The sequence below is a fragment of the Scomber scombrus genome, chromosome 13 (genome assembly GCF_963691925.1).
Source record: "Scomber scombrus chromosome 13, fScoSco1.1, whole genome shotgun sequence".
Taxonomy (NCBI): Eukaryota; Metazoa; Chordata; class Actinopteri; order Scombriformes; family Scombridae; genus Scomber; species Scomber scombrus.
Genome location: NC_084982.1, coordinates 20,387,803 through 20,404,222, shown reverse-complemented (window position 1 = coordinate 20,404,222; position 16,420 = coordinate 20,387,803). Strand labels below are relative to the sequence as shown.

Genomic DNA, 16,420 nt, shown 5'->3' with positions numbered 1-16,420 from the left:
AAGTAGCGTTTAATGTGGTTAAAGCCCGAAATTCAGTAAATCAGTCTGCAATGATCTATGAATGTGGGTGATTCATACAGTATCTGTTCTCCACAGCTGTTTATACTGTATGAAAAGCTTCTCCTTCAATTCATTAAATCCCTACCGCATCTGATGACAGCAGGACTGATATGTTGATAAATCTGCAGCCTCTGAGAGGTTCCGCACCAGAGCGCAGTGCCATTACACTTGGCCGTTCACTGTTTTTACCTTAATTAAACCATCTGATGACACCAGGCTGCTACAGAATAACCACACACACCAGACTACATAGAGGTCGGTTATAACTCTATTCTATTCTGCTTTTTGATGGAGACCTCGGATTAACAGGGTTTATCGCAGCCTCTTTTAAAAAGTTATTTTTCGCAAAAGTAGGATCTCATTTTATATTTAAAACACACTGTAGTGCAAACACTGATGCATAATATTAATTATTCCACTGTGTGACCATTTATAAGGTGAGATGCATTGCTGAATAATTATTGCTCAACAATATAAACTGATGAAGTAACTGATGAAAAAACAACTCCATCTTCTGTTGGCTGTTAATTTGTGTTGATGTGCGTTCATGTCATGATGCTCTGAACTGTCCAAATGTAGTCTCAGCTACATATGAACTTACAGTGAGATTTGAGACCTCTGGGCTTCGATGGGTTAAAGAAAAGTCCTCTATAGTTGATTGTTTTCATTTTCATTTCTCCTCATTTGAGATGTGCGAATATTGTTGTTGCTTCCCAGGTAGTGTGTTTGTTGAAATTGCATAATTTATCTGTCCACGGACTTGTACAACGAAGCAAGTTTAACATACCAAGGATATCTTTTCGTGACCTGGTTTCACTAAACCTAACATTGGCCATCCAGATAACCAGTACTACGAAGCGGGCTATCAACCTGCCAGGTTTTCCTATTCAGCTACGAGCATGTTCATGTGAAAGAGGCGAGGCTGTTAATTACGAGCAATATCATCAGAACCATGAATGAAGAAGGCCTACATATAATATGAGATGAAACAGGCAAAAAGTCCTATTCAACAAAGAAAATGTCAATGACACCCTTTGTCATACAACAGAATAAGTTGAAGTTGAAACATTAGAAATATTGTCCATATATTAATAGCTGGCTTAAAATACATGTAGGTATTATTATATGACTTAAGTATAGAGTGAGTATTGCTTGTTATTTAGTTGGATGATGAAGAAACCATATGAATATGCCACATAAAATAAACATAATAGTAATCCCATACTGTTTCTGCTACTGAAGCAAAGAGTGGGAGAGTTGTTAATGACTGATGAGGTCTATCTGACCCAAATGTTGCATTTATAATCGTTGGAGCCAATTAACAGACGTTGCATTATTTCCGAATAAAAAATAAAAATAAAATCTTTCGGGTTTATTTCTAGCTATCATCAATTATCATCACACATTTTCACATGTTATTCTGAGCTGCAGTGATAGAGTCAGAGTGTAAAATCATACACGCTGTAAACTGTAACTCTGGGGATTAAATTAAATTTGCACAATTAAAATCATCATCACTTAGCAGCTAAAATCATCATTATGTGTTTAATGTCATCAACAATCTCTCCACTTGTTAGAAGCTCTGCTTTAAAAAAATATTTATTTCTGCTTTGTACATGTCACTTTATTGTAAAGTCAGGATGTTTGTTGTGTGGGAATGATGACTTTTTATCCAAGTGATCTGATTGGTTAGTGGTAGTGCTGTTGACAGGTTGTGATCTGATCCTCTGACGTTAACCTGCTTTGGAGTGGTGATGTACCCCGGTAAGAAGTGAACTACTGTCATAGGACTAAAAACCCAGAATTAAACATGAAGTTACCAAGCTAACCCTAAATCCTACAGTACTTTGTAGTACAGGCCCCAGGTGTAAGGTTGTTGTCACTCCAGGTATATTGACAAAGTAAGCCAAATACTCTTCCTGTGCCCCTCGATGGATCCTCACTCGCCAAAGCTGGATCACCTTCTCAGAAAAAATTTCAGACAAAAAAACCCCCCAAACAAACTATATTCATCTTCATCCAACCCATTTGCAGGCCTATAGTGTCTACCTGGGATTGTAAATGTTCGCAGCTAATGTTTGACATGCACAGAAACACAGGATCCATCATTACCTACACAGCAGAAGTAATAAAAGATCAAACATTACGCTACAAATCCTAATTAAAAGTTCACCTGGTGTCCTTGATGATGATTAAGTGCTGGGCGTTTGGGGTAGGAAAGTGATGTATGGTGCACAGCGCATATATTAATTACTTGCTTTGAGTGTGTTGTAAATTTATTTTTTGCAGGGACAATGCACATTGATGGGCATCACTGTAAATGTTAGCCAAGAGGCAAATTTTCATCTATTGTCCCTCAGCCAGATGTTAAATTAGCTAACTTAAGCATCTTTCCCCACATTACACTTTTGCAGAACACCTAAAACATAATTTCAGTTGATCTGGTGAGGAATACGTACTCATTTCTTCTCAGGGATTAATGAAAATGACTGTCTAAGGAGGATGGTATCAGGAACTCTGAGAAACACAAGAAGTTATTATTGGCATTGTATTTCCAGGACGAATCTGAAGTACATTATTAGTTGTAGAATTTGTTCTCCAGTAGCCATGGGAGAGAACATGTCAGCTGCAAATTAGATTGTACATACTATACACAGCCTATTTCTGTTCCAATAATGAGTACAACTTGTTAGATTAGCTCTGTGGTTCACTTCATGTAGCACCTACGGTCATCTAATGACCGGTATGTTCTGATTGCCACCAGAAATCTGAGCCCTTTACTTGAACCAATGGTGTGGTTTTAATAATGAATACTGAGCAGTGCCATACATACAGAAGCTTAAGATATATAGAAAATATAAGTGTCATTATAGTCATGCTTTGATACAAAAGAAAGCGTGTGGGTCAAATGTTTAACTTTCTATTGTTAAAACTTGTTACTGTTAGAACTGATTAGTGGAGGTAAAATGTAAAGTAATTTAAATCCATAATTATATGCATTTTCTATGTATACATAAGGAGTAGTTGGTCAGTTCTGAACAGCTGTTGTAAAATACTGCTTAAGGAATCAGTAACAAAAGGTATTCAGTCTTACCACAGACTGCAAGCTCAGCTCAAGTATTTCCTGAACTAGCATTGCAGACCTCACTTTACTTGATTAGTGGCTTCCTTGGATATTATAATTTTGTCATTGAGTTGCTTCTGCCACTCACTGACTCAGGCCTCATGCTGCCAAATCAAATAGTCTGAGAGCAAAAGCCACCAGCACTCTTTTCCCATTGCTGTCTGTTTATCATTACTCTGGTGTTCTGAGTGCCTCATTTAAATCTCTCTGAACTGCACTCCCACTTGAGTTCCACACAAGTTCAACATTACAACTACAGGGTTATGAAATTCAATAATAATCTTTTCAACAGAATCCAGGGTTTGAAAGGCTGGGTAGTCCTGAGGTAAAGTCACTTTGCTGAGATGAAACATTATAAAACCATTTGTGCCAACCCCCCTAAGGAGTTCTGAAGATTAGCAGTGTGGTATTATTTCAATATAATTGCAATTTCTTTGTAAGGATATGTAAGGATGACCTTAACATGCAGAACACAAAATGACTACGACATTGTTAAAAAGGTTATATGAGCTTCATGGGGTTATTTAATCTGTGCTCTGACTGAACCTATGCTAACCATAGGTCAAAGAAAGTGCAACTCCTTCAGTAAATACAAGTTGAAATACTAAATTACGATGACTCACCATGTTGACCAAAGAGATCACATGAAACTTTCCTATAATGCAAAGTTTAAGATGTCGAGGACATAACAGCGCGATCTGTATAATGTTCTGTATAAAAATGTTATTTAAAATTCAGCCAATCATAATTTAAGGCTGCAGCAGTCTGAGTTAGCAACATGAAATGACCTATCTGCAATCATGTTTATCTTATAATTATCTTGTAAATACTAAATAATTGTTGTATAAGTACTAAAGTTTATTTTTCCTGAAAATAATTTTGATAGGTTTAGATTGTAATACCATTGTTGTCTTATTTAATTTCAGTGGAATTTATTCCATTTTCCCATTTCGGAAATGGCCCTCTCACATCATGAGTACAGCAAAAAATTACAAACTGTGAGTCCACACTGTGATTAAGAAGTCACTCATAAAAAAAAATAATTCAACAGCCTTGCTTAACACAAAAAAGGCTGAAAGCCAAGCATTAGTAGAATTAATTAAATTGGTTTGTTGTGCCCATTGAGTCCAATAGGTCGATTCAGCTCTCTCTCTTCTCTCAACAACAAATAATTATTCAGCTGCTTATCCAAGGGTAAGACGAATGAAAATGAACAAGTGGTAAGACTGAATGAGAACAAATGAATGTGCTGCAGAAAAAGTAACAGGACAGCACCCAGACTCACAAACAAACCACTGATGCAAACAAAACAATCCTGCATGAAATATGTCAAACGTTTAAACACCATATACAAGTCATATACAAGACATGCAAAAAAGTCAAAAGAATCACCATAGACTCTTCCTTAATGTTTAAAGAGGTCAGCATTTGTCACTTTTTCATTGACATCAGTTACTGGTAGTCCGCTCAAAGTCAGGAGTCATTTTACCATGGAGCTTTGTAAATTCAGGAATTAATTGTTCTTTTGAATTTACATTATCACATGTTATTATATTGTACAAGTTAGTGTAAGTGAAAAAAATAAAACAAACACTTTCTCATTTCAAATTAGAGAATTTAAGAGGAGAATGCATTATTCTCTGGGGATAAAACAGGGCGAACTGATATTAACAGTACATCAGTATGCCTTATTATGTGGAACATGGGGTGATGTCAGAAGCTGCTTCAGGTTCAAATGCAAGTCATCCAAATAACTTTTAACCATAAGCTGTATAAAAATAATGGATGTAGCCACTGTAATGTCACCCATGGGTTTGCGGACTTCTGTTTTGAAGCCTCGATTTTGTCATTTTGACTGTCACCATCTTGGTTTTTTGAAATCATAAATGATGACAAGTACAAAGACTGTATTTGGTGTGTAGGTGGGTAGGAGGTCCCCAGGGTCCAACCATGGCAGTGACTTGTTAATCACATGGTCATTACACCCTAAAGCATACCCTGCTTTGGTGATTCTCTGGCTTTCCTCTAGTGCCACATGAAGCTGACAAATTGTGTTTTGGTGAGATATCTCAACAACTATTAAATAGATTGACATGAAATTTGGTACATATCCAAACAGCCTCAGAGGATGCTGGCATGGCTGTGGACTCTTAGTCTTGTTCAATCCCAAATTTGCTGTTAGTTGAGCGACACAAGTGATAATTCAGAATATAAATTTTGCATTGGCAAGTGCTAAACACTGGCAGGATAACTCCACTGCAATCTCTCCCTGACAGCCTCTCGCCTCTCTTTTCCACTCCTCCCTTATATATCCTCATTTCTGACTCGCCTGTTTCTGCACAGCAGTTCATCAAAGGGTAAAATAAAACAAGCACTCTTGATAGACAGTGCTCTGCAATCAGAAAATGACTCATATGGGAGTGTTTCTCAGGTAAGAATAAAATCCATTTTGTTTCACCTCGCTGTCTCTCATGTGTGCTCCCAGTCGGGTCAAATACAGAGTAAATAGAGTGGGCTATTTTAACAGGTCTCTATAGATACTGCTGTTCAAACACAGAAAACATGATTAAAATTTCCCATCTCTCTAACTGTGGGTAGTGTATAAGTGAGGGGTTCCCATCTTCCATAATTCTGAAAAGATCTTGTAATTGAAGTGAAACATCCACCCAAGGATGAATGTCATGTCATAAATGATCAAACAAAGGAGGATACAGTGATAGAAATAAAGTGAAACAATAAAATGAGAAACCTTATGTGTTGGTAACCTATTTACTTCCAGCTCTGCCTGCAGTAGGAGGTCTAAGTACTTGTGCTGACAAAGACAGAGCACTCCAGCATGGTGAGCAGCTTGTCAAGGAAACCACTCCATAAGGAAGACAAACACAAAGTGTTTAAAAAAACAAAACCAAAGGTTTAGATTTTAGATCCCATTGTTGTTTTTTCTGCAGCTTTTCTCTGGACTCATACTGACTCAGTCTGGATGAGACTTCCAGGCACAGAAGCAAGAAGTTCATCTCATTAAAACTATTGTAATTACAACAGGCATGTCGTGTTTAGTTACAGCAGCAAATAGTCTTTTTTTATGATCTGGAGTTACAAAGAAGCTTCCTCACTTGTGAGCATTTATAAAGCATATTAAAACTCTGACGCAAATAAGGAACAGAATGATGAAGTAATAATGCTATGTGGCACTGAGGCTTAATTTATGTTGTAGTGTTCAGCAAAGGATGTCAGATGCTTTGTCTGTTCATTTCATGCAGTGATAAATTGCGTTTACGGCCCCTTTATGTGCCTGACCTTCACAGACATGCAGAACACGTGAGTAGAAGGGCAATCACATAAGCTTAAAAGTCCACGTTCCCAGTTTGTAGTGAGAGATCAAGGAACAGGACACGCTCCTGCCGGACTGTTCTCCCTGCTGATTTACTGAATTCTTTGCACTTGGGCCAGTATGTAGCAGCAGAACACGAGAACCTCCCGTCAGCAGGTTTACCTTATTTGCATTATCGGAGCTGAAGCTGTTGACTAATCAAATTCCACTATTCAGACTTTTTCTGCTTGTGAGGTATGACTATATTTCTAAAATCATTTATCTTCTATTTCAGCAACACTTTTGTTACAACTGCAAAAATGACCATCCTTGAGTCATCTATAGTGTAATTCCATTTGAGCAGTCTGTGTATTTGTTTCTGCATGCAGATGAAATCAAAAAGGTGTCCTAAAAAAAAAAATATAAATAAAAATAAAAATAAAAAATAAAAAATAAAAATATAAATCAAATTATTATATATATATATATATATATATATATATATATATATATATATATATATATATATATATATATATATATATAGGTTTCTTTTTGACTGATAAAGCCCCATGTGTGCAAGTGTCCTTAATAAATCAAATTATTATATATATATATATATATATATATATATATATATATATATATATATATATATATATATATATAATAATTTGATTTATTAAGGACACTTGCACACATGGGGCTTTATCAGTCAAAAAGAAACCTTTCATGTTTTTCAATTTTAGTATTAATGGAAGGAGTCATTCAGTAATGAGATAACCTGCTATCCTTGATTCCCATCATTTACACAATGACACTCCAGGATGAATATTTCCAGTTGCAACAGGAATTCTTTACATTTCTATCACTTTTTGTCTTCAGTTACAAACCAGTCGTGTCCGTGTCGCTCCCTATTCCTCGCTCAAGCTTCTAATGGAAAAATTCAGCTGTGGGAGATTCAACCAGAATTGGAACATTTTGAATAAGGGTGAAGTGAAAGCCCTGTGCTCCTTGAAAGGGACTTCTGAGAGGAGAGCTGCACTGAAAGCTAACTCTTCTGTGAGAATATTCCCATGGGATTAAAGATCTGACTGCTAGGAATCTCTTGCCTTGTGGCTCTCGTGAGACCAGCTGCCGGTTTGTATGACAACCTCAATCAGTTTCCTGCCAGTCAGAAGGACGGGCACAATGATATCTCAATTGAATAATCAATGTAAAGGGCTTTTGAGGAGGCACGTCAAATATTGTCAAGGTCGCTATGATAGCTGGCATAAGCAGTTTACCATTACAAATGTGCTGCTTTCAACACTGATCAAGTTTAAATTAGACAAACCAGAGCATCTGTTTGTCATCCGCTTTTCTTTTTTTCTCTATTTGTTTTATCAATGCTATGCCCAAGGCACTATTTAAAAAATGTAGAGTGGATGTGTGTGGGTCTACAAAAGCCAGATATATAGAATACATAATTGGAGCAACATCTCTTAGATCAATAGTCAACTTTGAATTATATTCACCTTGATCCTAATCAGGCTGACTTGCTGTACTAGATCTGGCTTACCCAAAGGAGAAAGGCGAGGAGGCAGATAACAAACCACATTTCTTTATTTAAAATTTTAATGAGACAACATTTGTGCACATTTGCAGGAATTTGCTGAATTGTAATGCCACCCTGCATAATTGATATTATATGAATAGAACAAGGGAAACATCTTGAAAGCTTTACAGTGTTTACAAAAAGCCAGGAGAAAACACTTAAATGAAGTGCTTGTCAAAACAAATTGAGTGAGAGGAGAAAAAACTATTTTATGAAACCTCCCTTTAGAAGTCCTGTGTTTATAATTTAGTTGCCGCCTTTTCACACATTCATAATTATGAATAAAACCCAGGTGATTATTTGATGTATGAGCTTGCTGAGTCGCCAGATACAACATGCAAAAAGTGCTTTGTAATTGTTCTAAGGATTTTTTTTCTTACTTTTAACAAAAGCTAACTGCTTCCCCTTGCTTTTTACTTTTTTGGTAAGCATATCTGTATTCTGGATTTCTGCATATTTATTTTATCACTCCAATTTTCACAATTTTCAAAACTGTATTATTACAGTGATATATTTATAATTTCATCACTTTGTACGCATGTGTATCAGAAAATGAATCAGTTTGACAATCTTTACATTTTCAAGTATTTGAAATTGTGGCTTGATTTGTATATTTTAATTGTTTAAATTCTAAGTCTTGACTCTTCACAATATTATGCTAACCTATGCTGTGAGCTCACTGATTTGCATTTGCCAAATGTTTCAGAGCATAAAGAGTGCAGTGCAGCAGCAGTTTTCTTCCCCCGTGTGAATCATTGCTTATTTAAGTTTTAAGCTTTCCATATGTAGCAGGAGAAATCATACTGTGACAGGGATGTACAGCTGTTGTCAAACTGCTGAAAAGCCCACAGGACAAACCACCTGTTATCAGACACCATTGTGATTCTATTAAAATAAATGAATGAGTCCACACAATTAACCAATATACCATCTCCATGTTGGTTAACATAATAGAAAGAAAACTTTTTTTTATCTTTCTATTTGAGATTTTTTTTGTTGGCAGTCATTCTAGTAAAATCCAGAATTAGACTCTGGTTAGTCTACATACCACGTCTTACAGGATTAAGCTAAGGCAGAGTTAGGCTACTTAATAGCAAAGGAGTCAGAGAGGGGTAAACAAACAAACTATATATAACAACACTGTTATATATTACTTGAATTATTTACTGTAATACATCCATGATTGTGAAGCAATAATCTGTTCTTATTTAGAATAAAATACGAGCAACCAAACCCCAAGAAACATGAACCTTAGGCCTCGACAGCTTCATGCAAGTACGCAATTGGCCTTGGAGGGCAATCAATCTCAGTCTTCAAGGAGGCAATAAGAGCATGTCCATGACCACAGTTATAGCTAAATAAACTGTAGCTCCAGCACTCAGAATGCAGCTCCTGCTTGAGTCCTGTTAAAAGCATTTTCAGATGAAACACTCCAGAACAAAACAACGCATAAAAACGATGAGGTATGTTTGGACCTTCGATTCACACACCTTTATCACCTTAACTACTAACCACAAAAACAACCAACATATGAAATGACAAACATTTGACACAGTAGCAAGCAACTGTATAGCTAAGTGTGGGTAAGTAGATCTGCAGACCTGTTATTTTTATGTTAAAACTTGCAGCAGGAAAAATAAACTATTCACAAAAAAGTTGCTGGTACAAATTAAAATAACTGATGAAAATGTCCTTTTAACTGTAATACACATGAAACTGGATTGTTGGCTTTGACACAGCATATGATGTGAAAGAAATACTGTATGAGGCTAAAATGGAGTGGATTAGTTGAGTGAAACTAAAGTCAGTGAAAAGACTTTAGTCCACTGCTGAATAGTTAAATCCATACGTGGTAGTGTTAAAGGTGAACTGTAATGCACATTAGTTCAGCTTTTTATTTTGTAAATTAGGTTTTCATTACATGGCAATGGCGGTACAGACCCTTATTGGTTTGACAGTTAAAGTAAACCAGTAGTTTCAGGGGTTTTCTTATTTCTGGATATAACAAATAAAAAAAGCTGGTGCGGACTAAAGGTGGTTAGATCAGCTTGCACTCAGGTGTGTAAACGCTGCAAAATACAATAAAAAGTAAACCCAAGTCAATGACCACGACTGTATTATGTCACTGGCTAAATAAGTGATCACTGAGAAGGTGTGAGGCAGCAGAAAGTTTGTTTCTTCTGCTGCCATTTTTGTTAAGGAATTTGTTATCGTTTTTTAAAAGTTTTACTTACTGAATTTAGAGCACATAATTGAAAATAATCTTTTCTACAGTGTGAAAATGCCTGCTGAGTCAGCTCATTCTCATTCTCAGGGCATCCAATAAACGTTGACGCTGTCACGCTCCTCGGTGTCTGATACCAATGCCAAAAGCATCCTTTAACGTCTGTATGAGACACATCGGGCATTCAACTAACTCCAATGCAAACCCATCCGTGTTGTTATTAGATGACATGAGACTGATTGCGACAACATTAGGTGACATTTCCCTTCTTAGGAGGAGGTGGGTTGGGTGGAGTGTATTTTGTGCCTAAAACCTAACCAGGCCACATTAGTTACTCTGAGTGTCTATTATTGCCACAGATGTGTCAACACTGGATTTAGCGGAAAGCCTGGTGCGTTGCAATACAGACGCCAAAGGTTGCCTTGTGCATCTGCATGAGATGCAGAGACATGAAAAAGAGTTGGCATTTGATGACCAGGATGGAAAAGCATATTTCTTGTAACATTCAGACTCATGTACAGTGCAAACAAGAGAAAACACTCGTATTAGTGTTACAATATGCCAGATTAAATTTGAATCCAGTACCATGTGAGTTATCAGGTTATTGCAGAGCATGTAGACACATTCTCAGGTTTCCTACAATAATCAGGTTTCTCTTGAACAGGTCATTCGTCATTTGCAACTGATCAGGTCCTGTGAGGTCATGAGACCTAAATGTATTATTTGACCTCAAATACTGTTATTGTTTGTGTTCTTCACTGTTGCTTCATTAGTATTACCCCTGGCAAAGGAGGTTCTCAGAGGAAGGTCTCTCTCTTTATCACATTATTTACAGAAAGAACAAAAAGTGTCAGTGTCACAATGGTGAAGGTTGAAAACGTCTTCTGTGAATAAAGTGACTCCTTGTCATTGAGTGAAACCCTCCTATGACACCTTTGATTTCTTCTCTGATGCCACCATCCCAAATTTCCAAAATATGCATCTTTGGCCAGCTACTTGTGCCAGTTATAGGAAACTGTGCAGGAACCTGTTGGTTTTGGAGACTTTTTCATTGTTGCCCCATCACCACTGTCAGGCCAAGCTTTAATTCCCTTTATAACACCATGCTATCAACCAGAATATTATCTGTGAAAGTATGAGCTGACTGAAAGTAAGAGCTTTTTTTTAAGGTGACACCATCATAACATGAGAAAACCATTATAAGAGTAACTAGATATTGTTCACCTGAAACAGCTTATCCAGTGATACTAACTAGCAAATGATGCTTTTTTTTCTATTTCTCACCATAAAGGAAAATAGCCCCCTGGAAAGTACTCAGTGCCATTTGGTTGGATTTGAAATCCTGGTATCCTGGATCCTAGCACCCAGCCTCCTCTGAGCTTCTTTTTACAGAAACAACAGAAGCTCACTGCAGCAGTGATGTTTGATTTCAGCTTTGATGGTGCAACACTGTGGTAAAATTGCAAATAAATATTCTCAGAGTCTGAAATGAAATGTAAATGTTGCCTGACTGTATCACTGCACATATGACTTCATTTTTTTCTTGCAGACACAAGGCAAGGCGGATCAGACTAGGTCCTGGGGCTTCAACCCCATAAGCTCTTTGAATAATCCAGCAGGAGCTGAGATCCTTCTCATTAAGAAAAACCTTTATTGATTTCTCAATCTTTTGAAAATCATTGGCCCTCAGCTGATTGTAACAAATGAAAGTTCCCACATAATTTAGATGAACAGTAGAAGAGCTTTGTAATTCAGTTCTGCTGAGGACCCTGGCAGGATAACATAGAAGAATATTTTTATAGCCAAATGAAGAGGAAATGAATGAATGAAACAAGCAGTCGTAAATGAGGAAATATTTAGTCACTAATAAAATACAAATGCATTATTTTAATTGTGGTGCCTGCTGCAGTCTCAAAACTATACACAGTCTCTAATGTATTGTTAAAATGATGTAGTATTATCACATTTTTCTCCTTAGAGATACCAATATCTAACTTTCCAAACTATTTGGATTCCCTAGTCAAAAAAACAAAATAAGAAACTTGCAAAACTGTGTTTTTTGTTTGTTTTTTTGTTTTGTTTTTTGAACAGTCAATTGATACACACTACAGCCCCATCTGGGATGAGCTATCACTTGTATCTAACAATAAAACAGACCCTTTGCTGTTTAGGCTGTAAAAAAGAAAAATAATTTCTGATAGGTGAATCCCAGCATTTTCAAGACCTTCTGCAAAAAAGATTACTCTCATCTCAGAGATGACAAATGAAAACCTTTGAGAGAAGATACTTCTTCAGCAAATAGAAGCTGACACTGAATGAGTGCAGTGTCTTGTTGTTTTGTTTTAATGCAGGTGCTTCTGGGAGTGAAAATGAATCCAATTTAAAAGCTCTGTTTTGGATAATATTAGCATTCTGAAGGTATAACAACACTACATAATCACTTGAACACAATTTGAGAGGCATATTTATGAGTTCAGGTGGCAAAAACTATAAAATTCTAACTTTTACTTATGCAATTATATTCAAAAATACATTTCCTCAACACATAAACTAGTTATATGCAGTCTGCAAAAGGGCAACAACTCTAATTAATGAAATGAAACAAACCACACACAGTGCAATGCAAATCACTGCTGTGACAGCACAGTGATGTGTTATTAGAGTGTTTGCAATGGGAAACAGTTAACATCCAGCCCTTATTATATGTGATAGCTCCTATAGTATTTTTCTCACACATAATTGGATATCAGGGACATACAGAGAACCAATTGCAACCTTCCATAGTAGAGAAAAACCCTTGCAGACTCGCGTGGTGATTGTTAACTTGTATTACCATCTGTTCCATTTTGAGTGTGCTGCTTTTCAATGCACTGCAAATTATTGGGAAATGTGTAGCATCCTGTTAGAAGGGCAAGTATGGCTGATTAAAACGGATTGTCTTTGAACAGTCACTTTAAAGAGTTAACTAAAGAGAGTTAAAGAGTTAAATTGTCCCATTAGCGGCAGTGTTTCAGTGCTTTATTCTGCTCTCCAAGACACCGATGAAGGTCAAGCTTAAATGGCTCCAGCTCTCTGTTGGAGCCAGAGACTCCCAGCTTAGCTACAGTTCTGGGAACTGGCTCACACAAAAGATTTATCCCACAATGCTGCTGGCCTAGATAGACACACCAAACACACAATAGGGCGGCTGTGCATAATTTAAAGCACATCTTCCCTACATTGACAAGTCTAAAATTAAAAGGGAGCTTGTCAGCCAAATTAAGTATTCAAATATATCATGTCGTTGGTCTGGGGACGTTAAATCAATATTTGCCAACATGAAAGTAATACGACTTGTGACATAAAGCCCGGAGCTGCTACATAGACACTGACTTTGAGACAGATGTGGAAGTCTTATTTAAACCCAACTATACCAAATATGTCTCCTCTTCCAACTGAAGTTTGTGTTATTAGATATAACTTCAAAGCATTGTGATACAGATGGTTACAGTCCCTCAGTTTTCCCTGGAGCCAAACAGACATTAGGAGGATTTATTCAGAGGTGAGGCATCTTAAGTTTGAGATTTTCTTTTTTCTTTCCTAAAGTGATTTTCATTTCCAGTTAAGTAACAACACATAAGCCATCTTAGCCATGCAAGGATGTCAAATCCTCACGCTTGGTGTCCCGGTTACATTCCTTTTGAACATACGCTCTTTCAAGTGAAATTAATCAATCTCTTTATCACTTGGGCAGTGTCATTACCCAACCACAGAGTGAGAAATGAAAGTGCTAATCGCACAGCAAGTGAGGCTTTTGTGTGGGAAGGCCGAGTTTTCCTCCTCAAGCTGCTTTGCAAATGCATTTTCAATTGAATTTGTGAAGCGAGTGAAGGATGAATCGTGAGATTACCTCAAATTCCATTTATAAGAGAGTGACGTACAACATCAGCTTTCAATACGGTCTTCCAGCTGTGACTCACTCTAAAATATTAACTAAAATCTACACAAGGTGATACTGAATAAATGCTTGTATATACAATATTGCACACGGTGAGTGTAAATAGTATATATTACACATACTATATATTAGTAACATGTACCGTGAAGAACACTCAGAAAATCTATACATTTAGACTCACAGACATTCACAGAAAAATATGCAGCGTGCTGTTCAATGAAACCATGTCAGCTAGATGTAACTGGGCCATAAATCCACAACAGAACATACTGCTTCATGATTATTTACTGTGCACCAATATCTCATTAACTGTGTCATGTTACCACAGCACACACATCATTATGGTAACAATCCAAGGCCTGTTTGTCACCACAGGGCTAAGGATGGATAGTCTGTCAAAAAAAAGGTATTATTATTCTTACCACCCAGGTGTACAGGCCTACTGGTTTTATGATGTCTAATAGCAACCCAAGGTTTATGCTTCCCAACAATTTGTGTCAGAAAGAAGAGGATTACTTTTGCCACACAACTGGCTGCACTGAAAATAAATGTAGTGGTGTAGTATTTTTCTCCAATAATGAGAAGTAGTAATGACTGTCTGACGGTAAAGTACTAGAGTATGTGTGTAACATGGTCAGCTGTATGAAACTTAACTGGTTCAGAAGTCTGTCTTGTTAGAATTGTCACACTTGAACAGAAATAAAAATTAACATGTTTCATGGCATACCATTGACGCATACCTAACAAATGTTGAGCAACTAGGTGTAAGTGTATGTCTCAGTGTGTGGAATCATTACTGACTACATCCAATAATTATGATTTTGCTCCAGAGATGAAAGCGATTTGCATTGAATGAGGAGCATTTAAATAGACATAAAGCTGCATTGATTAACGCATTTATAACCAGAAGAAGAAGAAGAAGAATTGAACATTTTACCTGTTTTCCATGAGAAGTGATGGTCCTTGGGTAACACAATGTCTGACTGGACTGGAATGGAAAAGAGAGACAATAGGAAGAAGAGGCTGAGGTAGTTCCCAGCTCGCCGTGTCCAGGCAATGACCCCAAAGTCATCTTTTAGAGTCATAGTCCAGCCCATTGCTTCCTCTCTTACTCCTGTGGGAAGAGCATACAATTCATGAGTAACTCACTCGTAAATTTGGCCAAAGATGTGGGCCGAGGGAACCAGAGGAAAAGATTATACATTGTGTGAAGCTAAAGTCTCAGACACTACAGGCTTCTGCAGAAAGTGGCCCACTGAAACCTCCAGCCCAGAAACATGACATTCAGTGTCACCTTCCAAAGTGCACCACACTGTCTTACACATGAATCATAAATCCAGCAGACAAGTGTGATACCATGCCTGCTTTTCCCCCACATACACCTAAAATAATTAGTCAGAGAGGCTTGAGCATCTCTGCCTCCCAAGGTAGAAGTGAAAACATGTATTGAAGGAAGGGGAGACTTTAATCTTGGAGTAATATAGGGTATTAGTACCTTTTTATTGCAGCTCATTTATTCGTATCTCCTGCTACTGTGATTCATGTCCTAGGAGTGTTAGGGATTAATCCTGGATTCACTAGGCCTCTAATTGTGTTGCACTAACAGCACAATTAATGAATTCAGATTTGAAACTGTAACACTTGATGCATTGAGAGACTGACGTTATGGTGTTCATGACTATGGTGATTCATTGTCCAAAAACAAATTTTGTTGCACTGTAGCACTTGGGTATAGTGAGATTTGTTATTATAGACAGATCATCCCACAGAGCTATCCCTGCAGTTCTTGGTAATTTTGCATTCAAGAAAAGTAAAACTTGATACAAAGCTAAACTTGTAATTGTACCACACAATTGGGCATACAATTAAATATAATTTCACAAATTGTGCAATTCAGAGAGTTGTTCCAACAACAAAAGGCAACAACTAAAGATGTAAAAAAAAAAGAGTTCATAAGAACTCAAAGATACTTTGAGGTACACACAAGCTGAGATGTTTGTTTTGAGGTTGCACTATATCATTAACACCGATATAGTACACTAATTTATGTGCACATATGAACAAGTGCTAAAAGATTAGACACAGTACGCACTCAAGTTACATGACATTTGAGATTTTAAATTCCAAATGTAATCATCATGAGACAGATGGTTTCTATGGTATCGTTC

At 37.0% G+C, this 16,420-nt stretch overlaps 1 protein-coding gene across 1 annotated transcript in view; it reads right to left on the bottom strand.

The window, feature by feature from the left end:
• thsd7ba (thrombospondin, type I, domain containing 7Ba) overlaps nt 1-15,349 on the bottom strand; it is a 141,517-nt gene extending 126,168 nt beyond the window's left edge. Inside the window, exon 1 of the mRNA XM_062431751.1 lies at nt 15,190-15,349. Within this exon, the coding sequence (XP_062287735.1) occupies nt 15,190-15,349 (160 nt within the window). The remainder of the gene's footprint in view (nt 1-15,189) is intronic.
• Nucleotides 15,350-16,420: the final 1,071 nt, after the last annotated feature.